The sequence below is a fragment of the Natrix helvetica genome, assembly GCF_964273705.1.
Source record: "Natrix helvetica genome assembly, chromosome: 4".
In the NCBI taxonomy this organism is placed as follows: domain Eukaryota; kingdom Metazoa; phylum Chordata; class Lepidosauria; order Squamata; family Natricidae; genus Natrix; species Natrix helvetica.
In genome coordinates, this window is record NC_138550.1 from 113,771,621 (window position 1) to 113,798,608 (window position 26,988).

The following is a 26,988-nucleotide window of genomic DNA, read 5'->3' on the forward strand; positions in this document are numbered from 1 at the left end:
CATAAATACTCTTCAGGATCAAAATAAAATGTTCAAAGCTGTGTGTTCTGAACTTCAAGAACAGTTCAGTAAAAATCCAGTAAAAATCTTTATTTATCTATCTGTCTATCCATCCCTTCCACACACCAGTGGCGCGATTCAAAATTTTTCACTACTGGTTCTGTGGGTGTAGCAGGGGAAGGTTACTGCAAAATCCCCATTTCCTCACAATCAGCTGGGATTCAGGAGGCAGAGAATAGATGGGGGCGGGACCAGTCAGAGGTGGTATTTTCCAGTTGTCCGAACTACTCAAAATATCCGCTACCGATTCTCCAGAACTGATCAGAACCTGCTGAATCCCACCTATGCCACAGACAGCTTAAAATATGTAAAATGCAATTTATTTCTATCTTTAAGAGAAGCCACTTTCTTTAAATAGATATTTGGAAAATGTTGTGTGATTTGTGCTTAAAAGTACTTTAAAATTGTGTACCCTCTCCTTTAGAGGAACTGTGTATAACCCCAGCCCAAGGGCTGCATGTAGCCCTGGACAGCTAGTAATGCACCTCCACAAAATTTACACATTAAAATAGTATACTGTATATTTCATATCCAGCTCAAGTTAATTCCTCTTCACAATGTGGTCCAGGCAAGCCAAAAGGTTGGACTGCCATGATCCAGAGCATATCTACAAGCATCTTCAAGAATAACACCCAGTTTCATCTCCATTTCTTCTCCAGAAGTTATTTCTTTTTGTCTAACTTCGCTTTGATGTTGTATTAAAAGAATGAAAGGGAAAAGGCTAGCCATCGAGCTAGCAATAACAGTTTTACATTCGTGTTAATAAAATCATATTGCAGTTAAAGTTATTTATTATTCTTCCCTCTGCCCTCACTAATATTTCTACTGTTCCTCTCCTTTTATGTGGCTACAGGGATAAACTATTTCAAATACAATGTGTAGCAGCTTGAGTCTTTTCTGATTTAGGTTTTATATTTTCTCCATACAATCTGGATGAGTATCTTCTTAACATTCTTATGTACGAATTCAAATGAAGAAAACAGATTTTCCTCCCTGCTTTCCACACCCCAATATAACACCATCTATTTATAAATTGCCATTTCTGAGGGGAAAAAATATCCAGTTATAGATTGGGTGCTTATTGGTCCCATGAAAGAAACAAGAAGAGAAAATTCAGTTTAAGATACAATTGATATTATATGCTATTTATTTCAAGTCAGCTTTTAATTGGGCAAACTTGTCTGTCACATTATAGTCTTCTATACATATATGTAGAAAATCTATTAATTTTAATGGAATCTACTCCCAAATAAGAACAGCATAAGCAAACACCCTTTCTAAGGCTGTAGAGCATATTGTTTTTCCTATTTATTTTTGATGGCTCGGATGATAATAAGAGCCAATGTGGGAAAATGGTGAAGATATATCAGCTAGAAACTCCAGTCGCATTTTAGGCACAAAGCCAGCAGGGTGAAATTGGGCCATTCACTTTTTCTCAGTCCTAGGACAGAGGGAATGGCAAATCAATTCTGAAATCTTGTCTAGAAAAGTGCAGCAACTTGTCAAGGCAGTTGCCAGGAGTCACTACTGATTTGAAGGTGCATGACTGAATGCCTGCATACACACACACACACACACAGACAGACAGACACAAAATGATGATGATAGTGAAGATTATGATTATTAAACAGTTAATAATTTAAACCTATTGCAAAGCTTATCAACCATTTTCATTTGTTCTTTACTTTAAAGCAAAAGAAAACCATGCTGTCAACCTTTGCAAAACTAGCAAATTTTCATGACAGGGTTAGAGGTAAGATAAGGGGCTACAACAACAACAACAAAAACGGTTGTCTTTTCCCCAAATGTCACCTTACATGTATCGAGTGACAGGTGTTATCAGATATTAAAGTGAGGTGATAATAAATCACTAGCTATATTAGGGAAACCCAGATGATTTTACAGATCATTGTAGCAAGAATAAAATAAAGATTATGATCTTAGTCACCTAAGCACCTTTCCTTCACTGGTAAAGCTATAGAGGCTTAATATATAGTCTTCCTGAAAAAGAAATCATCAGGGATATGAATAAGAATTCTGTGGAAAGAGGCTTGTAGGCCTAAAAGAAACTTCACTTTGCATTAAGTGGTTACAGCAGATACTGGTATTTTAATTATACACTTTTATGAACATCTAAGGACTTAAACGTGGTCATACATATGGATGAAAATATACATTTATAATTGGTGACATTCATTCACATAATTTATGTTCTGGATTATCATACCATAATTTTCTATAACAACAGATAACTTGAGTCCTTAGCATATTCATTATAAATCTTTCCTGATATATTTATTTCCTTCTACTGACCGCTAATGCTCAAACTTCAAAATTGTCTTATAAGTTTTTTCCAAACATAAATAGGTTTGCCACAGGAAGATTTCTTTTTTAACTTAAAGGTCTTAAATCAAGTTCATTTGAGCTTTTAATCTTTTTGAAACTTTATTTAAAAAAAAAAAACCACTAATCATACTTTTGCTGTATGTTGAAAAACTTTTTTTTATAGATATCAGATTTAGAAAAGTTTTTTTTTTTTAAAAAAGTATTGAATACTCAGTGATTTCATTAACTGTTGATTCTCAAGCTACTCAATCTTTCTGATGCAGTGGGGAAAAAATCCAAAGTGATTAAAAGATCAGCCTCAGTCTAAACTAGAGCCCATATAAGCTACATTAACAATAGGATCCTGCGACTTCCAGTTGGCAACAAGTTAACTGCAAAAATCAGCTCCTGCCATACATTCATTGTAAAATAGATATTCATAGTACATGTAGGTAAGCTTAAGATCTCTTTCTCAGGAAAAAATCTGGAAATCCAAATCCAGCATTCACATACCATTTTCAGCCACAATATTAGCTCTCTATTTCTATTTCCTTTATTTCAGAGAAAGCCCTTCTTTTCTCACTTTGGATTTAATTTTTTTCACTGCTTTTTAAAAATTGAGAAACTTCATAATAAAAATGTTTTATTGTACTCAATGGGTCCGTGTTGTTCAATTCTTTAAGAATGAGGTTTTAATTATAAATTTAAGATTTAGGGGGAAATGGAACATTCAGCAAAGGGTGATTGGGGTGCTGATTTTAGAAAGTTTTAGGATTCAGATGGACTCAAATTAATGACTTTGAAATTAATTGAACCCTTCCTATGTGAAACTTTCCATGTTTACATTTAGGAACAAAAATAACAGATAAGATAACTTTGAAGGTTGATCACTAAAAGGATACACAAATATATTAATGGATCTAATGAAAGGGAATGAATACTGAATTAAGAAATAATTTCATAGCCACTTTTATAGATAAACTGAATGGAATCATGAGAAAGGAATAAGTTTCATTGCATTAAACTGAAATTGATTTCAATGTGCCTTTAAAACAAAAAAGATGAAATGCTGGATATAGAAATGAAACCAGCTGATGTTTAGTAATCAAAGACATGCAAATACTAAACTAGAAGAGTGATGCAGAGAAAGAGGCTTGTTAAAATTGTCAATTATTTTGTAAGAATAGACAGTGAGAATATAAAGTGTGACTTGGATATTCTGTTTATAGTGGACTTGTTAAAGTTTTCAACAACTTTGAGACAAGAAACAGAGTGTGAAAAGAAAAGAGATGTTAGGATGTTATCTGGGGAAAATAAGATTGTTGGAAGAAAGGAAACAATACAAAGTTGGTTTATTTAATCAAGGTTAAAATGAATGAGTTGCTATTCCTAGTAACATTTAATAGATTCTTGCTTATTAGGACAGGATGATGATATTGTACAGGTTTTATATATCTAGAAGAAAATGTGCTGCATTTTAAAAGCATTCAATTAATAAAAGTAAGGGAAGGACTTCAAGCACATTTATTAGCTATAGTTTTTAACAGTTATGTTGTTATTTCTGATAACTCTTAATGAACTTCTGCTGATTAAGAGAGAAATGCTTTAAAGATTTGTTTGTGGATAATGGGTAATATTTGGAATGAAGCACTGTCTGATCTATTTTAAGATATATTAATTAATTGTTAATGTTCATTTTATTGCTGGGAATGGAGGAGGGATTCTTTTTCCTCCAATTTTTATTTTTCTATTTTCTTGTCTATTTATGTTTTATCTTTTGTAATCTTAGATTTGATAAAATATAGAGAGTTGTATTTGGAAATATACTGGCAACCAATGTACCAACGGCAACAAAGAAATAATAGCGATAAAATGGCTCTCAGCTTCCAGGATGCAGCCTACTGCATTTTGCATCAGTCAAAATTTCGAGGTAATCTTCAAGGGCAATTCCAAATAGAGTTTACAATAATCCAATTGCAATAATCCAATTAAGAAGTAATGAAGACATAAGTGACTGTTGCCAGGTCCTTCCACTCCAAATGAGATACAACTGACATATGGCACTGAAACCGAATTACTCTCCTGGCCATGGACTCTACCCTCTTTTTCAAGTCGAATGCAATAGTATACAAGTGACAGGTCTACTCTTTCAGGAACTGTATAATCTAATTTAGAACCAACATAGATACTATCAAAACATAGCAGTTTCTGGATAAAGATGAACTTTGTGTTGATAGGGTTCAACTTCACTTTATTTGGTCCCATCTACTTTTTTTACTCATCTAAACAGCTGGTGAGAACATCTACAGCAGCTCCTGTCTGGCAGTGGAATGTACAGCTAGGATACATCCATATACTGATGATATCTCATCCCATACAACCGATGATCTCACCAAAAAGAATGAGAAAAAGTGAAGGCTTTTCTGATCAATGCTTTCTAGTGTTTAAGACTACATTTGTCTATTTTAATAATTGCTGGTACAGCCTTTTTAATTTCATTTAATTTCATTCATACTTCAGTATTCTTGTCCACACATGTATATTCCTTATCTGTTCAATGGGCATATACCATTTCTACAGTATATACAGAGGAGATCATAAGGAGGAATGCAATATTATAATATTAGAAGTCATATGAATGCATATGATATAGTCTGTGCACACTTGGAAAGGGATTTGGAAAAAGTGCTTCAGGTATCTTGCAAAGACAGCACAACTCTATTATTTATTGAGACTAAGGGTGACTTTTATCAGACATCTACAAGACATTGAAAAATGTATGACACTGTTTCAAGAGTTGCACTAAACCTAATGAATAGACTTTCCTATAAGCCTGAAAAAAGGTGGTCTGCTTTAATGTACAGCAGAGAGATACATAAGGTCCCATCTTTTTTTTTTTACTCATCTAAACATCTGGTGAAGAACATCTACAGCAGCTCCTCTCTGGCAGTGGAATGTATAGCTAGGATACATCCATATACTGATGATATCTCATCCCATACAACCAATGATCTCACCAAAAAGAATGAGAAATCTTCTGTAATCCTTTGAAGTCTGTTACCGTTCAGTGAGTCTGCTACCAAGTGCAGGCTTTGTGTTCATGCACACCTGAGATGCGCCCACACAGCACTAAAAAAGGAACATTTTGAAGCCTTCCGAGTCTCTAAGGGTAAGTAGAACAGCGAGGGGAGGGGGAGAATCTGCTGTGCCATGCGATTTAGATTAGCTAGAAAGCAGGAAATCTGACGATTCTAACAAATATAAATCATGCGTCACAGCTGACCGTCACCCAGCTGATCGTCAGAAATACAGGTTCACCCGAACTGGTAGCATTTTTTACAACTGGTTTCATGTGAATCAGTCCAAACCAGTAGCATTTCACCTCTGCATGAGCTCCAAAGCATTACTTCAAAATCATTTTCAATATATATACAACATGATACTTGATAAGAATATATGAAATTTTTGTATCTAAATAGCAACAAGTAGGCATCTTGATATTACAAGCCTTCTAATCTGGACAAAGAGAAGTCTTTTTACTCTTATTAGAATCTGCACTTTTTTCAGACTTATAAGAAAGTCTATTCATTAGGTTTAATGTCTTCACTTTATGATAGTGAGTACAATACTGCAAAAGAAATGTGTGGTAAGGCAACTGACTGATTTCCATGTAAGCAGAGATAAATGGAACTGTAAACTGCAATAAAGGTAGCTTAATGTTAAATGCGCTCATGTTCGGTCTCATTGAGAAAACTCAAAAAGTATTTGTGGTTGCATACTGAGATTTTTGGTTAAAAAAACACAGCGGAAAATATTCCTTCATACATTTCCACTAATTTAATTTACCATCAAACAGCCTATCTGAATTTTTTTTTGAAAGTTGTCTTTAGAAATATAACTACTGACATTAGATACAAATATCTTGTATGAGAACCCGTACTAAATGTAAGAATAGGTGCAAGAAAGCCCTGTTATTTTCTACAGTAGAAATAATTTTGAGAAGGCACTGTATCTAAAGATATTGTGCTTTGGCATTTCTATTTAACAGCATATCACTTGAGATGAAGTAAAATTATAAGAATTTATTAGTTTGAAAGGGAAGCAATTATTCTTTCTAAGAGATGGTAGACTATCATCAATATTTCTTTTATTGCTGCTCAACTGGAACTATTGATCATGCTGTGAAGTCCTAGAGGGGACAAAGGTGACATGCTGTCCTCCATTATTTTGGACTTCAATTTTTATCAATCACAGGTCAATGGCAGGAGATTCTGGGAGACTAAATCATCTGGAAGGACCCAGTGATTCAATTATCTTTTAAGTACTTTTCTTTTTGCCCCTCCTTTTCATCACCCAAATTTCTACTTTTTCAGAAGCAGAGACAAAACAGGAGGTTTCACACAAAAGGTGTTTATTTACTTCTAAGCTGAGCAGGATGGTTCCAGCAAAAACAGATTGTCATTTTCAAACTCAGATTTAAAAAGACATTGGTCTGTCAGCTACGCTGGCCTTAATTACCCTCTTCATTTTGGAAAAATATAAAGTTTTGCTGATGAAAGAGACAGCTGAGTTAGAAGTACACATCATCAGTCTATGTAATCTTAAATTAAGAGTTTGGCAAAGCTTGGGAAGTTTTTTAGGTTGCTACATTAAACCAAACTTTCTAGAATGCAGTTTCTAAAAAAAAAAAACCATTAGTATATACCGTTCCAGTTTCAGAAAACAGTTGATTTGTCTGGATCGTGGCTTTATTTTTGAAATAGCTAATCCAAAATTTAGCTCAATTTAGTTCAGTTCTAAATTTAGAATAACAGAGCTTTTGTTGTTCAATCTTTGGATCATAGATCCTTTTGGGTATCAACATAATAAATAATAATTTGGAACAAAACAAACATTATAAGCCATACGTACTTACCCACAGGAGACATTTCAGGCACTCCGGCAGTGTAAGGACCATCCAGAAATTTAGGCTCATTGTCATTGATGTCCTGAATCTTAATGACGAATTCCGACTCGGGCTCCACAGGTTTATTTGTCAGTCTATCTAGTGCTTGTGCACGGAGGGTGTAGTAGGCCTGCTCTTCCCGATCAAGCCTCTTTGTAGCATGAATGTCCCCCGTGTTCTCATCAATAATGAAAATGGAACTTGCCCCCTCTCCTGACAAGATGTATTTGATGGAGCCGTCGCCTTTATCAACATCAGAGTGAAGCTGGTAAAAAAATTGATGAGAGATGAGATTAACGTACAGGACAGTGGCGATATGAATATATGTTTAAAAATAATCTGCATGTCATGCCTTAGTATATGAAATTGTTTGTTCTTGGGAAATTAAGGCAAAATGTTGAATGTGCACAGCATGTGGCAAATGATAGGAAGCTTTCAACTAACTCCCCTTTGTCAGGCAGTCCCATGTCATACCCAATCTTATTTTCAAAAGCTGTCAGGTCAGATGAAGCATTTTCTGAGAACACAGTTGATTTTACAAGCCTTGGTAATCTAATGCGATTTACTCAAGAGTAATCCTGATAAAGCCAGATGAAATCCTTTGAAGAAACGCAGCCTGGGTTTTGCATTCCTTCGGGGATCAATGTACCTGCTTGCTACATAAAACTTTTAATATTTAGGTTTCTCCAAGTCATGAAAAAATAAAACAATGAATCAGCATACAATCTCCATCCCCCTTCATATTTATTACAGTGGTTTATTAATAGGAAGTATGTCTATTTCCATTTTGAAAGATCACAGAACTGAACAAGAAGCCTAAATCGTTCATCCTGACATCATTTTTATTTTTAAAAAGGCAGCATTTATAAACCATAAGCATGAAATAAATGTTATCACTGCATTTAGGTAGAGATAGTAGCTAATCTACTTCATCGAGTTTCATTGTGATATCATCTCCAAATCCATCAGAACTTTAATCCTAATATGCCACCCCCTTCAAAAGACTAATCTTCTGTAAGTACAAAAAACTATCCATATTTAAGGCTTTTTGTAACCTTCAATTAGATAAAACAGTGCATCACAAGACAACAATTATTGAATCTAGGTACATCAAATAAGCTGTCAAATAGTTATGTAAAAAATCTGGGATCCACTACTCCTGTTGAAGTGAGATTTCAAAGATCCTCAGATAAATTTTATTTGCAAACTTGTGGTTACTGCAATGCCACCTGTCAGTTGCAATCACATATTCATGATTTCCAAAAATCCCTGCCATCTACAGTGGGACCTCTGATCACGAACAGTTCTGACCACAGCCAAATCGGGTGCAAAAAATCTGCTATATATTTCACTCTGTTCACGAGCACATCCTCGGGTGGCGATCAAATACAGCCACAGCAATTTTCCCTGTTGCAGCGATTTCCCCTTCCACGCCTTTTTTTTATATGTGCGCACATGCACAATCAGTCTTGCTTCCGGTCGTGACCAAATCAGGTGCTGACCAATTATGGATTATGGTCATGATCTGAGGTTCCACTGTACATGCAAGCAAAGTCAATGGGGATATATGTCGGAAGTCAAAAATCGCTTCTAATCCCACTGCTATTTTTGTCCCTCCCTCCATGATCAATCTGTTTATCTTTTTAGGCAAGGACGCATCTCTCAAAGGATAACCCAATGGGTCATGGGTTTTCTAGTATGAATTGAAAGCCACAATTTCTAGATGCTATCAATCTGGAAAAAAAAAACTTAATGCAACTTTTTTTTCCATGTATGTATATATGCATGGTAAGATGTATGTATGTGTGCATGTATGTATGTATGATGTATGTATGTATATATGTGTGTGTATGTATGTATGTGTGTGTGTGTGTTGCAACCCCTGGTATGCCCTAATATGGGAGGGAGCTCACTACTCCCCCTTTCTGTCCTTCGGCTCATTACAGAAAGGGGAGTAGTGAGCTCCCTCCCATATTTGGGCATACCAGGGGTTGTAACACAAATACATACCTATTTCCCTGGCTCAGCTGATAAGGAGGAGAGCCTGTGGCTTAGTGGCTAAGACACCTGCCTAATATGTAATACAGCCCAGGTTCAAATCCCAGTAAGGGTATGGCTAGCTGATGAGAGCTAAATAGCTTGAAATAGATCTATACTAGTCTACCTTTATTTATTTATCAGCACAAAATATAACACAAACATAGCAAAGGCAACATTAAAAATAAAAATATGGGTTTCTGCCTGTATGGTCTTCTGTAATGAGCCGAAGGACAGAAAGGGGGAGTAGTGAGCTCCCTCCCATATTTGGGCATACCAGGGGTTGTAACACAAATACATACCTATTTCCCTGGCTCAGCTGATAAGGAGGAGAGCCTGTGGCTTAGTGGCTAACATATCTGCCTAATATGTAATACAGCCCAGGTTCAAATCCCAGTAAGGGTATGGCTAGCTGATGAGAGCTAAATAGCTTGAAATAGATAATACAATACAATACAATAGTAGAGTTGGAAGGGACCTTGGAGGTCTTCTAGTCCAACCCCCTGCCCAGGCAGGAAACCCTATACCGTTTCAGACAAATAGCTATCCAACATCTTCTTGAAGACTTCCAGTGTTGGGGCATTCACAACTTCTGGAGGCAAGCTGTTCCACTGATTAATTGTTCTCACTGTCAGGAAATTCCTCCTCAGTTCTAAATTGCTTCTCTCCTTGATTAGTTTCCACCCATTGTTCTACCCTCAGGTGCTTTGGAGAATAGTTTGACTCCCTCTTCTTTGTGGCAACCTCTGAGATATTGGAATAATGCTATCATGTCTCCCCTAGTCCTTCTTTCTCTTAAGCTAAACATACCCAGTTCCTGCAACCGTTCTTCATATGTTTTAGTCTCCAGTCCCCTAATCATCTTTGTTGCTCTTCTCTGCACTCTTTCTAGAGTCTCCACATCTTTTTTACATCGTGGCGACCAGAACTGAATGCAGTATTCCAAGTGTGGCCTTACCAAGGCATTATAAAGTGGTATTAACACTTCACGTGATCTTGATTCTATCCCTCTGTTGATGCAGCCTAGAACTGTGTTGGCTTTTTTGGCAGCTGCTGCACACTGCTGGCTCATATTTAAATGGTTGTCCACTAGGACTCCAAGATCCCTTTCACAGTTACTACTACTGAGTATGGTATCACCTATACTGTACCTGTGCATTCCGTTTTTGTTGCCTAAATGTAGAACCTTACTCTTTTCACCATTGAATTTCATTTTATTAGATAGTGCCCAATGTTCAAGTTTGTCAAGATCCTTCTGTATCTTAAGCCTATCTTCTGGAGTGTTGGCTATTCCTGCCACCTTGGTATCATCTGCAAATTTGATGAGTTCCCCATTTATTCCCTCATCCAAATCATTGATGAAGATGTTGAAGAGTACTGGGCCTAAAACAGAGCCTTGGGGTACTCCACTGCATACTTCCCTCCATGTAGATGCAGTTCCATTGAGAACTACACGTTGAGTGCGGTTGGTCAGCCAGTTACCAATCCATCTGGTGGTGATGCTGTCTAACCCACATTCTTCTACTTTATCTAGTAGTAGGTTAGATAGATCTATTAGTAGATCTATTGAATAATTCAATCAGAATTTAGTATCAACAGAGTCAATAATAACATTTGCTTCAATGGATACAGTATGTTCAAAAGACATTACAGAAGAAATATCAGATGATGAATAAGATTTATTTCAAAGATAGAAATGGATCTGCAAATGATGGGCTGTGGGAATGAAATGGAAAGAGATGGTTCATTGGGCAAATAAAAGAAACTGATTGATGTTTGAAAATTCAAAAGAAAATAAAAATAATACAATGAAAGTGATCTGGATAAATTTTTATAATGGAAATAGAAAAGAGGTTTGTTAAAGCTTTGAATAAACTTTTGAAAACAGACAAAGAAGAAATGAAAATAATCTAATTCTAAAACATAACTTGAATGTATTAAATATTAAGACTAGTAGAAGAAAAAGGAAGGAATATAAAGTTAGTTTATTTGATCAAGGTTAAAATAAGATATATTATCATTTTTGGTAACCCTTAATGGAATTTCTGCTGACCAGGGCCAAAAAGTTGATGCTTTATGGATTTGTCTATAGTTCAGAGATTTGATATGAGATGAAGAGAATATTTGCCATAAAGAGTGGGTGAAGTATTAACAAACTTGTTTATATTTGTAGTGATCAGACCTGAAATTCATTTCTTTATATATTTCATTTCTCTCTTTACTAGATTCTTTTCTATTGCATTTTCTTTCTCTTTTGCACCTTCTATTCTTTCTCTTCTTCTTCCTTTTTTTAGCTTATATTGTATTTTATTATTGTAACTAGAATTTGTCTGTCTCTCAATCTGCCTGTCTGTCTAAGTTTTATGAAATGAGGTCCCAAGAATTGAAATATTCCCACAAAAAGGAAAAACAAGAAAAATAAATAAATTAGCCAGCTTGGATATATTCAAAAGGCTCTAAAATGCTGAAGAGAAAGAAAGAAATAATGGGAAGTAGAAAGAATACAATATACAATTAACTTATGATGGGAATTGGGATTTGAATTTCCATCACCAAGTGATGTGGCCATAAAGCCGAAACATATTGATTAGTGACAGCAATCCCTGCAGTCCCAGTTACCAAATCCCATGTTTGTTAGACAAGGCAACTTCTTTCTGGATTCCTACAACCACATCAGCAGAGAATGAAGCAGAAAGTAGTAAGTACCAGGTGGCTTGCATTGAGGCAGGCAGGTAGATAAGTGGCTGCTGCCAGGTGGGAGGAGGGTGCAAGGAAGAAAAGGACAGGGAGAGTATGCAGGCATGTGCGAGGAAGGCAAGAGTTAAGAAGGATCTGCAAGGGTACAAGAGAAATGCAACAGGGGTCAGGGATAAGTGCAAATGGCCAGCAGAGAGAATGATGAAGGCAGCACAGGTGAGGGAGACTTATCTTAATGACTCTCCGAAATTGTCTACTCGTGTTCTCCCCCGCCTGGCAGCATATACTTGGCTGCCTGAATGCAAACCACCTGAATTCTAGAAAACCTCTATATTCCCTCCCAACTCTAACTCTATGATATTTGATTCTTAATATTGATTTTATTAACAGTGAACATTTTATGTTTGACCTCTTTCATACATTCTTTAAAATGCCGCCTGCAACTTTTTTCTTTAATAACCATGGACAAAAAAAAGCAAAGAATAATAACACCCGAATAATGTTCTGCTACTTCATCTTTAATATACTTATATCCCTGGTCTCATTTTAAATTATTTTTCTCCTTCTCTGTCTTATATGATATAATGTCATTAGAAGGATGGCTACAAGCAGAGGGGGAAAAAGTCTCTGATAGAGAAGAAAGATTGCCATCTGGATTGTCAGGCCGAAGCGTAAAGATGGCATAGTGAAATTTAATTGAACCCAATCCCTTATACCGAATGGACAGAACATTGCCAAACTAAAACTATAACCTTCTAACCTATTAGATCAGGGATGTCGAACTCATGATGACACTTGTCTTCACATGACGTATCACAACTTTTTCCCCTTTCTCTAAACTGAGGGTGGGGCAGAGGTGATATTCAGCTGGCAAACCGGTAGTGGCAGCTGCAGGAAGCTCTGCCCACCTGCCCCAATGTAATGTGCGAGAGCTGCACATGTGCAGAATGAATGAATGAAGTTCATTCATTCAGAAGTAAATGAATCCTGCCACTGGGGTGAGGGTGGCCAGTGTGAGACACATCTGGGGCCGCGGGCCGCGGTTTTGACATCCTGTATTGGATATATCCTGAGAGATTCGAGTGTGTGGCTTCTCTAAATTTCTTCCTCTCCCATCCAGCTCGGGACTGAAGTATCTTAATGTTCTCTCTATAATGCATTTGTCTGCTCCTTCAGAAAGCTCTGTGCTGCCAAGACTCCCCTCCACTGCTTCTCCAGGTGCACATTCCATCACAGGATCAAGAAATTGCACAGTACAAATCAATTAGATGATAAGACAGAACCAGACTCACAGTGCAGAGGGCCATTATAATTTCCATATGCTAAAAAAAATAATCCCTAACCCTCTGAGGTACATCAGATGCTTTCTTGTTTCAACTAATCTGAAAAAAGAAAAGAAAAAAAATATAATATTCACCCATCAAAACCAATGCACATGGAAGAAGTTGACCAACAGTTCAGGCCAGAGAATTATCCTTTTAAAGTTTTCAGGTATCATTTGGCATAGGAAAGGTGAACTTCTGAAGTTGTTCCTAAAGTTATCCATGGTTTGCAACTGTAGCTAGAAGCTACAATATGCCAGTCTAAGCCATCTTCAAGGCTGCAACATTTCCCATGGAGAAATTAATGTTTAAATTAATATGAAATTTATTTGAGGAATAAAACATAGATTTTAAAAAGCCCATGTTAACTAAGGGGGGTTCCTGTTTCACATCTGCATTACTGATTTATAGTCAGTGTATGACTTAAATTACTGTATTTGCTTTCTGCGCACTTATGATAGCAATTAGCGTGTAGCACTTTAATGAATAATTGCTACTCAGAGAACTAAAAATATTATAGTCTACTTTGATCTCCAAAGGCTAGCACTTCTAGCATAATCTTAGGACTATATTTTCTGGATTTTCAGTAAAAGTTCTTTTAAAAAGCACAGTTCTGTGTTAAAAACATTGATCCATTTTTTAGTTGTTGTTTTGTTTTACAATTACCATGGGTTGGCTCATTACAAAATTAACAATGTTCCCACTGCTGTAAAAAATACTCTGAAGAGTTTGGTGAATACTATTTTGAGTGTTTTAGTGCCAAGAAGAGGAAAATAAAAGGACATGATGAGGGGAAAATGTATTATCCAAATACGTTGAAATGAGTCAGCTTCATATTTTCTCAGCAATTTTCACAATTGTCATAGTTTAGATACACCCCACACACAAACACACATACTATCTCTCTCTGTGTGTATATCTATATCTACAGAGATATAGATTAGAACAGGTGTTTCCAGCTTTCACGTGTCTTAAAATTGAAATTCTATATTATCCAATTAGCATAATCCGTATCCACTTAGAGAATTCTGTAAGAAACTTTTCTGACTTACAGCGTTAGCAAAACATGTTCCCTTCTGGTCTTTGTAAATATTGGTTACTTTCATTCCAAGTTTTTTTTTTGGCATAAAGCAATCTGTAAAGTTTACAAAAGTGATGCATGACTTACAGGAGATAAACCTATTTAGAATATTAGAAGGGGCATTTTTTTAAAGAAAACAACTATTAAAATTGAAGGAGGAAAATAAATGGTTTGAGCACTGAAGAACATATAGTATTCTGAAGATATCTATTGTGAACTAGCTGATATCCCAACCCTGTATTAGACAGGAAAGGTGATGTCGAGTGGCAATGTAAGTGTGGAAGTGCTGTCCTCCTTCTTTCTATCAACGTCACCGCAATTCCTGAAGAGGCTATGGCAAGAGCAACTTCTCCCTGATTTTGGCAACAATTAAATTAGTTAAAAATGTTTTCCCTGCGCCCCCAGAAGCATTTCTAATGTTCGATTTCCCTCCCTTAGCAGAAGGAGCCCCCTTGTGGTGTACTATGAAGCCGTTGCCATGACAACTCCACTGCGCTGCAGAGTAAAATCCATTTTAAGGCACAACAGGCTGTATCTTAACAGAACACCCCCCAGAAGGGTGTAGGGTATCTTACTCCCACAATATTGCTTTCCAGAGAGTAAGTCATCTGTGTATCAAGTTTGGTTGAAATTGCTCGAGGCATTTCAGAGTTATGCTGGAACATACACACACACAGCCATTTTTATCTAGATTGGGAAACGAATATCATAAAACAGAATATAACCTGTTTTCCAAACTCACAAAATTGATGAGCAATTCTTTCCTAAATAGAATTGAAGAAACAAAAGGTTGGGTATACTTAATCTAATAATTAAAATTATCCTTGAAGGTGGAATTAGCCATGAGGTTAAAATTTATATACCATATGAGGAAGTGTAACGAGCAGTAAAAGATGAGATTTGCTTCTCTTTTTCCAAAAATGGTGCTGCTTGCTTCCAATGTTCCCTCTAAGGTGCACGGCTGCGCGGCCGCGCACGTGGCAAGAAAACACCGTGCAGCAGTTTTCAACTGCAGTGATTTCTATTGCCACAGACTCCGGAAGCTGGGGAGGTCCTTTGCAGGCAGCTAGAACGGGCCGCCCGCAAAGGACTTCCCCGGACTTGCTTTGATGAGCACGGGGCGACTGAGGGTAGTTGTGAAGCCCCAAAGCCCCCACCGCCACCAGAATAACTGCTGCCACCTCCTCCTCCTCTAACAGCACTGCTGGATTTGGCGCCCGGCGCTGCGGCTAATTTGAAGCCACCAAAGCTCCAGCCGGCATCCCCGCGCGTGGCAGCGCCACCTCCCCTCCGCTCGGAGCACCTGAACTCAGTGCTGCATTACCCCTGCCCCCCCTCCTCCTCCTCCGCCATGCTTTTGAGGAGCCATAAGGCTGCGGGAGCCAGTAGAAAGGCGGCGGGGGGGGGAGCAGGAGAAAAAAGCCTCATGGCTCCTCAAAAGCACAGAGGAGGGGGTAGGGGTAATGTGGCGCTGAGCTCAGGTGCAAATGTGGTGGTGCTGTTGGAGGAGGAGGAGGTAGCAGCAGTTATTCTGGTGGCAGCTCGTCGGCATCTTCAGCAGCAGCCTTGCCCACGATGAAGAAACCAAAGATGGAGCAGATCCACGCAGATGACGTCGCTGCAACATGACTGGAGGAGGAATTCTGGGAGTTGAAGTCCACAAGTCTTAAAGCTGTCAGGTTTGAAGACCTTTGCGGTTTTTTTCTAAAGGGTTAGGGGAGCAAGGGTCTTGTAACTTGAAGCTTTAAGACTTGCACACTTCAAATGCCAGAGTTCCTGAGCCAACATGACTGGAGGAGGAATTCTGGGAGTTGAAGTCCACAAGTCTTAAAGCTGTCAGGTTTGAAGACTCCTGGGTTTTTTTCCTAAAGGGTTAGGGGTCTTGTAACTCGACAGCTTTAAGACTTGCGTGCTTCAAATGCCAGAGTTTCTGAGCCAACATTTTGGTTGCTAAGCAGGAGCATTGTTAAGTGATACTGATATTATATAATACTTTTAATTAAGCGGGTACCTTGAAGAAACATAACTTTGAGTTTCAAATAATACTGATTTCGTTGTTGTCTTAGGTGACATCTGTGAAAAAAATTCAGGTGCTCAGGCATGAAAATGTGCCGCTCAAACACTATACTTTTCTGCTCACATTGAAAAAAAATTAGAGGGAACATTGCTTGCTTCTACTAATCACAGTATTTATGTGAGATTATATGTCCATTACAACAGGATTCAGATCAGCTTCCTCCTAGTCAAGTTCTCTATGCTTTTGCTAAATACACTTTTAACAATCCTTCTAAGATGCAATTAATTCTGAACCTGCAGTCTCTTATTAAAACAACTTTCTAGCACCAGTCTGTAGAGATTCTCAGTCATCCAGATCATGGTTGTCCCAAAGGTGCTTTTACCAGGAGGCAACTGGAATTCCTTGTTTTTTTTCTTTTGAAGATGTTTTATTTCTTATCCAAGAAGCTTCTTCAGCTCTGACAGGATAGTGGGGAATGAAAGGATTTATACTCCTTGCATACAGCTGGTCATTTGCATCATTTTAGAAGGTCATTGAAGGACTTGGAGGTTTATCTCAGGGTCACTTGAGTGGTGCTCCTGGTTCCTGTAGAATGCAATTTTTCTCTGGAAATCAATTCCTACTCCTACACTATTCAACCACCAGCAAATTATATGGACATGATTCAGATGCAAACAATTGCAAGGATACTTTGGTTTGGATTTTATGAATTGATTGTGATGATGTAAGTCATCACTATACATCACATTTGATGAAGTGAAGGAAAAGACAAGAGAATATAATCAGTGAGGTCAGAGCATGTCCATTTTTCAGAGGAATATTGATTGATTATTGATAAAGAGGAAAACAAAATCAGATATAAGACAGAATGAAGGGGGTTATTCAAAAGACGCTAGCATTATTCATTATTTACTTTAAGTGCTTAGGTTCTTATGGACACTTGTATTATTCAGCATAAAAGTATTCCAAAAATATTAACTTTATTTTCTCTAAACAGTAATATTATTCTTCAGATTTATATTTCAGTAATATTGTACTGCTCTACAATTAACACTCCCATAAACACACATTCAATGTCTATCAAGGAGAGAAGCAATTTAGAACTAAAGAGAAATTTCCTGACAGTTAGAACAATTAATCAGTGAAACAACTTTCCTCCAGAAGTTGTGAATGTTCCAACACTGGAAATTTTTAAGATGTTGGTTAACCATTTGTCTGAAGTGGTATAGGGTTTCCTGCCTAAGCAGGGGGTTGGACTAAAAGACCTCCAAGGTCCCTTCCAACTCTGTTATTCTATTCTATTCTATTCTATTCTATTCTATTCTATTCTATTCTATTCTATTCTATTCTATTATTAATGTAAATAATTTCCCAAAATATCCGAGATACAATCTGACAACTGATTTAGGATATGAATCAGAATGTGAGTGATTGGACACAACTGCATCAGTCTGCCTTCATGACTGAAAAATATCAATTGAGATTTGAAGTTTTATTAAAAGGATTAAATTAAAACTTATAAATAAAATATTGAGAAGAACAGAAATGTTCCATACTAGTCTCAAAAAAACAAAGCAAGCAGTGTGTAACATAAAAGGGTTGAAAAGAATAGTGACTCAGAAGGTCTGTGTGACCTGTTCAAATTAGATCAGCAGCTAATTTTTTTCATTTAATTTTACATCTGTATCACCTTCAAGACCATTGCCATCATATTTTTTTTCCATATGAAGATTTGATGTATCCTCAAAAAGCCAGCACGTCGCTGAAGTGGAGAATATTACGGGGCAGTGAACATAGCTTCTCTGGATAAGGAGAAGCAAAAGAGAGGGTCCATATGTACTTTGGAAGACAGTTTCCTGTGAGGAAGCCTGAGAACTCCTACAGGTAACTCACAAGTAAGAGCATCAGAATCTAAGAAAGAAGGATCATGTTCCAGCCTCAACAGATTACACCAGAACTGATCTAATTACATTTTCTAAAATGCATTTGTATCATAACTATATAAAAACTACAGAGATCTTTGGAGCAGCTGAAAAATTACACCTCCTGATGAGTGTTCCTATGATCCATAATGTGAATAAAATGAAAGATATACGTACAATGATTAAAAAAAATAATCTACAGCAAAAAGCTTAGAATTGGAGTAATTGGACTATGAAAATTTAAAATGATTAGTGGTTTTGTCTAAATTTGGATATTGCTTATTTTAAATATTAAGTATACTGTTCAGGTTTTCCAAGTGAAATGATTGGGGGATTTTTATAAAAAAAATGATTGAGGGATTTGTATAAAAAAATCAAGGAACTGTTGTTAAAGAGCAAAGACTGCAGAACATGTCAAATAGGATTAATAAATTAAGAAGATGGAGAAATGGAAAAGAAAAAAAAAGAGAGAGAAGAGCTCTCTTTTGGCAGTTTCTTTCCCTTGTTGAACAAATTCAATAAAAGGGAGAGGGGAGAGAAGAGGAGAGGGAGAGAGAGATGGCTATTATCAGAGAAGCAGTGAGAAAAGTGAGAAAAGGATCATTAAACTGCATTACACCAGGGATGTTACAAATAACGTTGAGAAATGGAAAAAGAATATAAAATCACTGACAACTTTACTGGCTGAAAGATTTGCAAATATAGAAGACAAAATGAATAAAAGATTAGAAGAATCTGCAATACAAATAATTGAAGACGTTAAACAAACTGAGAGAGAGAAAATGAAGATCCTAAAAAATAAGCTGGAAATAACAACCAGGGAAATGAATGAAGATCTGGAGGTCAGCATCAACAGAAGCCTGTGGAACCTGAAGAAGTAGGCAGAGCCCTCTGAGCTGCTGATTCAGTCACTTGTGTATTAGATCTATGCTCCTCCAGACTTATTAAGGCTGTGCATGAGGGGACATGAGTCTGGGTGGTAATTAATCCTCCTTGAAAGAGGGAATATTCCACCAGCTCTTAAAGAGGTGGTGGTGCACTCCCTCCTCAAAGGACAATTGCTCAAGCCAACCAAGCTGGGCAGTTTTCATCCATTTGACAATCTTCCCTTTTTTAGTGAAGGTGGTGGACAGTTGGCTGCATGGCAACCACAGAGGACTCTGGATGAAGTAGACCTAGACACTTTCAATCATGGTTCAGGCCAGGGTTTGGGACTGAGACAGCATTGATCGCACTCATGGTTGACTCAGGTGGGATTGAAATGGAGAAAGTACATCCTTCCTGTCTCTTCTTGACCTCTTAGTGGCATTCAACAGCATTGAACATGGTATCCTTCTGGGAGAGCTTTGAGATATGTGGGTGAGCAGCACTTTGGTGTGCTGGTTATCTTTCCTCCGCTATCAGTTCTAGTTGGTGTTGATGAGGGAGGAGAGGTCCATCCTCTCCTATTTAACATCTACATGAGGTCATTGGGCAAGGTGATCCATTGGTTTGGGGTGAAATATTATCACTCATGACATCCATCTCTATATATCTACTCCTGAGTGATGCTGTGGATGTCCTATACTAATCTGGAGGCTGTTCAGAAGGGAAAAATATTTTGTGTGATTTCATGATTTGTTCTTATTTGCTTTTTTACTGTAGAATCAGCTTCACCCATTTCTTTTCCTTTTGTGTCTCTATACTTTGTTCTTTCCCTTTTTACTTTTCTCCCACTTTTCACATTCCTTTGCACCATTGCCTTTCTCTGTCCCTATCCTTTGTCAGCTTTCCTCTATTTTTACTACTGCAAGGTTTCCACTTGTACTTTTTTTCCTTTTCTCTTTATTTTTATTTTTTGATTCACATTCTCAAAGTACTATTTTTGAATTGTTGCTGTCGCTATAGTTATTTTGAAAATTGATACAGCAATAGTACAAAGTAAACATGGAGACTAAAACATATCATGCTTCCAGAGCAATATTGTTCTCTTTGTACTATGTGGGATATGTGGGTGAGCAGCACTTTAGTGTGCTGGTTATCTTTCCTCTGCTATCAGTTCTAGTTGGTGTTGATGAGGGAGGAGAGGTCCATCCTCTCCTATTTAACATCTACATGAGGTCACTGGGCAAGGTGATCTATTGGTTTGGGGTGAAATATTATCACTCATGACATCCATCTCTATATATCTACTCCTGAGTGATGCTGTGGATGTCCTATACTAATCTGGAGGCTGTTCAGGTCTGGGTAAAATGAAATGGGCTATGACCCAAACTTAGCAGAATTGAGTTGTTGTGGGTATTTGGACCCTCTGGAGACAAGACTTTTCCATCTCTCATTCTGAATGGTGTGGCATTGTCCAGACAGAACTGCTGCACAATCTGGGGTTCTCCTAGACTCACAGCTCCTGCTTGAGGAACAGGCAGCAACTGTGGCTAGGAGGGCCTTTGTATATGTTAGATTGTACATCAGTTGCACCCCTTTCTGGACCAGGAGGCCTTGCTCACTATTACTTACTTACTTTACTTTATTGTCATTGTATGTATATACACATTATACACATACAACAAAATTTACATAACACCCAGAGACCAGGCCCAACACACATAACAATCCCCAAACAAATCCCCACCCACCAAAAAAATTCCCGCTCCTAAACCACCCAAGCAACCACACAACAGACCATGTAGTGCTTTCCAATAGCTCACTGATGGTGGCCCTTTAGTTCATTGTTGAGTGCAATTATAGCTCTGGGATAAAAGCTATTCAGAAGGCAACAGTCTAAAAAGATTGTAAGCAGGATGGGAATATTCTTTAAGAATGCTATGCAACTTTCTCAAACAGCGAGATGCCAAGATGTCATCCAGGGCTGGTAGCTGGAGCCCATACCTTTGCAACCTCTCACTTACTGTAATATGCACTACTTGTGGCTGCACTTGAACAGCATTCAAAAACTTCAAGTGGTACAAAATGCAGCTGCACATGTGGTAAATGGTGCCAGCTATATGGCACATGTAACAGTATTATTATTGTTTGAGCTGCATTAGTGTTGCACAGGTGTTGCTGGGTATTATTCAAGGTGCTGATTGTCACCATTAAAGTCCTACATGATTTGGGATCTGGTTACCTGGAGGATTTTCATTTTTCCAATAGTTTTTGTATCCAATTGAATCCAACATATTGCAGATTCCATCAGTCAAAGAGCATCAAAGAGCTGGTGGGGACCAATTATGGTGTTTTTCTATTTCAGCCCCTGGTTTATGGAATATTCTCCCATCACAGATTAGAATAGTGCCAACTCTGATGGCTTTTCACAAGACTTCAAAAGCTTGGCTATGCACCCAGGCCTGGGGCTCAAACTGTGTTAAGCATCCTGTTTCTTGGCTTTATTGTTAGTTAATTATCTCAGCTACTCTTTGTGTTTATTTTCTAGATGTTTTTTACTGTTTTATTGTTTGTAATTAATTTATTGTTTTAGAATTTTAGAATTGTAAGCTGCTCAGAGTCAGTTGGTTGAGTTGAGCATCTATAGAAATTGAGAATGAATGAATAACTAAATTTAATTCTGCCCGAAGAAATATTTATTAGAACATTGCCTATGATGAAAGAATGCAATAAATTTCTTTTATCTCAATTTTCTCTTTTATATTTTATCATTACTTTTAATCAAGTAAAAGCTTTTTAATAAAATTATATATAAACATATCATCATTATAGCTAGCTCACAAGTAATTGAAAAATAATAATATGAATATCAGAATAACAGAGTTGGAAGGGACCTTGGAGGTCTTTTAGTCCAACTGCAAGAAACATTACACCATTTCAGACAAATAGTTGTTCAATCTCTTTTTAAAAGGAGCATCCACAACTTCTGAAAGCAAGCCATTCTATTGATTTAAGTGTTTTGTCAGGAAATTTTTCTTTGTTTCTTGGTTGGTTCCTTTCTTGATTAGTTTTTTTTTGCTTCTTGTTCTGCCTTCATCTCAATTTCTGAAACTGTTCTTCATATGTTTAACTTCTAGTCCCCTAATCATCTTTGTTGCTCTTCTCTAAAGTCTCAACATCTTTTTTTGTATTATGGCATCCAAAACAGGATGCAATATTTCAAGTGTAGTTTTACAAAGGCATTTTAAAATGATACTACCACTTCATGTGATCTTATTTTGTCCCCCTGCTAATGCAGCTTGGGGCTGCTCATATAATTAACAATTTTTTTAAAAAAAATGCTGAATAAAAATCTTCACCAGGACCAGAGAAACAATCAAGATAGCACACAATGAGCTTCTTTGGAGAACTCAGTTATTTCCATTCAAAAGAAATTATGTAGAATTAAATCAGTCTCAGTGAGCTTGACAATGGTCGCCCAAACTAACATTTAAGAATTTAAAATCCAGTCAGCTAAATGTCTGGAAGATGTTTCAGATAAACGATGAAAAGAACCAGTAACATTATAATGAATAAAAGTGACAGAAGGTATATAAACATGAGATAATACAGAAAGGTATATTTTAATAGACTACTAACCCCTTGCACTTGATGCTTTATAAATAGTTGACTTTAGAGCTTTGCTGTAACTCAAATGTAACAAAAACACCCACAATTTTATATAAATACCATCAGTTAGAGAGTACTATTTAAATCAGCCTAGATTTGAAATGAAGTGAGAATCGGTACAAATGACTCAACAATATGTTCAAAAGACACTGTGTGATGGTCAAATAGGTAAATATGACTAAGTATTAGAAGAATAAGCAATTTTGCAGAAAACACCCTTGTCATGAAAATCACCAAGTTCTGGACAATTGGCAGGATTGCATTCAATCATGAAAAGCTCTTATTTATTTTTTTTCTTATTCCTCCTGACAGTCCATTCAAATTTTTAAAATTTTTAAATTGTGTTATTACTAATGGGGTATTTTAATGGTGATTTTTAACTGTCTAAATGTGATGTAATTTGTTACCTCCTCCGTGCATGTATGTCTTTGTATATGTGTATGTTTATGTGTTTGTACATATGTTTTATGTTTTATATGTTTTATTGTACGCCGCCCCGAGTCCTGTCTGGAAAGGGAGCGGCTAATAAATTCAAATTTATTATTATTATTATTAGAGAGAGAGAGAGAAAACTAATTGGACAGAATCTCTCCAAACCTCTCCAGTTTGAGTTTGAAAATATTTACAGGTAATCATCATTGATAAAATTGTGAAAATGTGCATTATATTGTGCATTATACAGTGAGCCACCCCTTCATTTAAATCAGATGCCCATGAACTTATCCCTTTACATTTTTGACAAAATGTGCACAATTTGCATAGTGTCAAGCCTGGGCAGTATTGTGAATGGGATAAAATTGTGAAACCACCATTGCAATTGCCCTCACAGCTGGCTCATTAGGTGTGAGGCCTAGCATTGCCATGTTGCTGCAAAATTTATTATTATCTGTCCAAAATCTGCTTGTTTTTTCAAAGTTTTTTAGAAACTGCAGTGTAGCCCTCCAACATGATAGTGATGTGAAATTCAAATAAATCCATGTGAATACATGTGTGGTCCCCCCCCCCCAAAAAAAACCCCCTATAAACATGATTTTATCTGCTTAAAGCTGGGTTTTGCGTTTTTCCCCTATGGGCCAAGCTTTGTGGAGATATGTCATGGGCAAATGCTTCAAGACATCGACCTCTAGTAGAATGTTTAAGGTAATGGTAAAGGTTCCCCTCACACATATCTGCTAGTCATTCCTGACTCTAGAGGGTGGTGCTCACCTCCGTTTCAAAGAGCCAGCGCTGCCCGAAGACGTCTCCATGGTCATGTGGCCAGCATAACTAAATACCGAAGGCGCACGGAATGCTGTTACCTTCCTGCCAAAGTGGTTCCTATTTTTCTACTTACATTTTAACATGCTTTCCGAACTGCTAGGTTTGCAGAAGCTGGAACAAGTAGCAGGAGCTCACTCCATTACGCGGCACTAGAGATTCAAACTGCCAAACTGCCAATCTTTCTGATCAACAAGCTCAGTGTTTTAGACACTGAGCTGCCGCATCCCTAGTAGAATGTTTACTAATGTAAAATATATATATGTGCAAACATATTTTTTGTGTTCTGTCCAGCAATAGGCTTTTCTACTAAAACTTACATATGTTTTTTTTACAGTAAACCATTTATGGAACAGCTAAACCAATTTCTCTTTCTAGAATCTGAACCTAGCTTTGGGCAGTCTGAGCTAAGTAGACTTACAGGAAATATTACTTTTACTAGACTTTGTATTATTATTATTTTAATATTACATAATCCCTGTAATATACTGAATAATATCATCTGCTGAACCACTTCTGATTCCTTTAGGATTCACAATGATAATAATTAATAATAATTTATTAAATTTCTAGACCGCCCCCTCTCCCCGGGGGGACTCAGGGCAGTGTACAGGAATAAATTTAAAAACATACAAACAATCATATACATAGCTAAAAATCAAATTAAACAACCCCTGTACGAATTTATAAAAATTAAAAACATTAAAAACAGACCCTAAAAAATTTAGAAATAAACAAAGATGACAAAAACAAAGAAAAAAACAATAAAGCAGTAGAAAAAGACTAACTCTAATTGCTAAAAAAAATTCATTCAAATAATGCTGCTGTCTCTTGGGTAAAGTCTGAGGTATATATACAGCACATGTACGTATACGTATACGTATACGTGTGTGTGTTCCAGCATAACTCTGGAATGCCTCAAGTAATTTCAACAAAACTTGGTACACAGATGAGCTACTTTCTGGAAAAAATACTGTGGGGGTAAGATACTCCTAGCACCCCTTGGGTGGGTTTTCTGTTAAGATACAGCCTATTGTGCCTTTAAATGGCTTCTATTGTACTGCCGTAAAATGGCTTCTACTGTACAGGGCAGTGGAGTTGCCATGGTAATGGCTTCACAGTACTCCACAAGGTGGCTCCCTCTGGTAAGGGTGAAAATCCAACATTAGAAATTATGTTTGGTCTGGATATACATACCTGGGCAACACTGGGTTATCAACTAGTAAGCGAATAAAAAAAATGTTATAATCTAAAGCATGACCTGTATTTTTATAAATAAGATCCCCAGACAGAGTTTAGAAACTTTCTTAGGAAAGAAATTGAGGCTGGTGTGAGCCCCATAATTGAATGTCTCATCCCAATGGGATTGGCCAGTCCACTTGTCCTGGTAGAGGAGGCATGCTGTGAGCCCCACAGGTCTGAGTATTTTGGCTGGCAGTTTCCAGAAGAATCTTCTCTGCCATTGGACCTGCTCTTTGGAGTGGGGTCCGAGCCATCTTGCCTCCCAGAGTGAGGTATGTGCCAACTCTCCTATCCTTTCTTAAGATCATAAAGACCTGGCTCTGCCAATTAGCTTGTGGCTCCAATGAGGGAGTATCTTGGTAGAAGTGGTTAATACATTAACAACAGATCCCATCTCTCCCCATCTTGCTCCCACCCTCCCATCTTTTAATTGGAGACAGTATTTGGATCTTCATAATATTTTAACTATATTTTTTTAAGACTTTGTATAGTTTTTATATTTTTAAGATTGCAATCCACCAAGTTACCCTGTGGTAAGATGGGTGTCCAATAAATTTTACAACGTACAATCAAACAAACAAGATTTGTTCTTTCCACTTCCAAAATGTCAAACATATGAAAAAGTAGTAAAATTATCCTACAAATTTCAATAAAGTGATAGAAATCAATCTTGCAACTTGGCCTCCATATAAATAGGTAGTTGGTGCCTGGCTATGTTCTTTATGGCTGTTACTTTGAGGACTTGCTGAAAGTGCCCCAACATCTTTCCAAAATATCAAATATGCTCATCAGGATTTGGTGACAACTGCACTAGTGGATTTCTAAACTAATCATCATGACAGTGGTGGGTTCTAGATTATGTTCCAACTGGTATGGTTGGAACAGCCCCGGCATCACCCACATGCGTGCACACGCACACAGCGCATGCATGCATCATACTTGCCTGCGACGCTTCCGCAAGCCTCCGCAATACTTCAGCTGCTCGGCAGAGCGTCGCGCAGGTGCTGTACACGCCGTGAGCTTGTGAGGAAGCGCCAAAAGCTTAAAGCACAGGTAAGGGCGAGGGCTGGCGGGTGGGCCCTCTGGAGCACCGTACCGGAACAGTATCCAGTGGTCTGGGCTGGCTCCGGTACGCCCATACCGGGACGTACCGCCTGTAATCCACCACTGCATCATGGCTATGTAGAGAAATAGAAGATGACTTTCCAGAGCAAAGAATGAAAGGTATGTAGAAGAAAATAAATGAATTCCCAGAATGAACATGCTTACAGAATTGCTTGGTTTATAATGTCAAAGCATAGGTCAAAGTCCCAAGCTACTTGACTTTGGTTGGTGTCCTGTAGGGTTCTAGGGAAAATCAAGGGAGATCCCACAAGCCTGAAATCAGTTCATTCTTCAGTCTGGCCATCTAATCATGCTTTATTGTGTGTAGTAAGGAACAAATGTCTCCATCAAATCAAACTGCTCTATCCATGCTGCTAGCATAGAAAGACGTCTTTCTAAAACTGATTTCTTAAAAAATTTCAAGCAATATTCAAAACCCATATACC

At 37.4% G+C, this 26,988-nt stretch overlaps 1 protein-coding gene across 1 annotated transcript in view; it reads right to left on the reverse strand.

Moving 5' to 3' along the window:
* CDH7 (cadherin 7) overlaps positions 1-26,988 on the reverse strand; it is a 132,093-nt gene that overhangs the window by 58,091 nt on the left and 47,014 nt on the right. Inside the window, exon 3 of the mRNA XM_081950529.1 lies at positions 7,301-7,595. Within this exon, the coding sequence (XP_081806655.1) occupies positions 7,301-7,595 (295 nt within the window). The remainder of the gene's footprint in view (positions 1-7,300; positions 7,596-26,988) is intronic.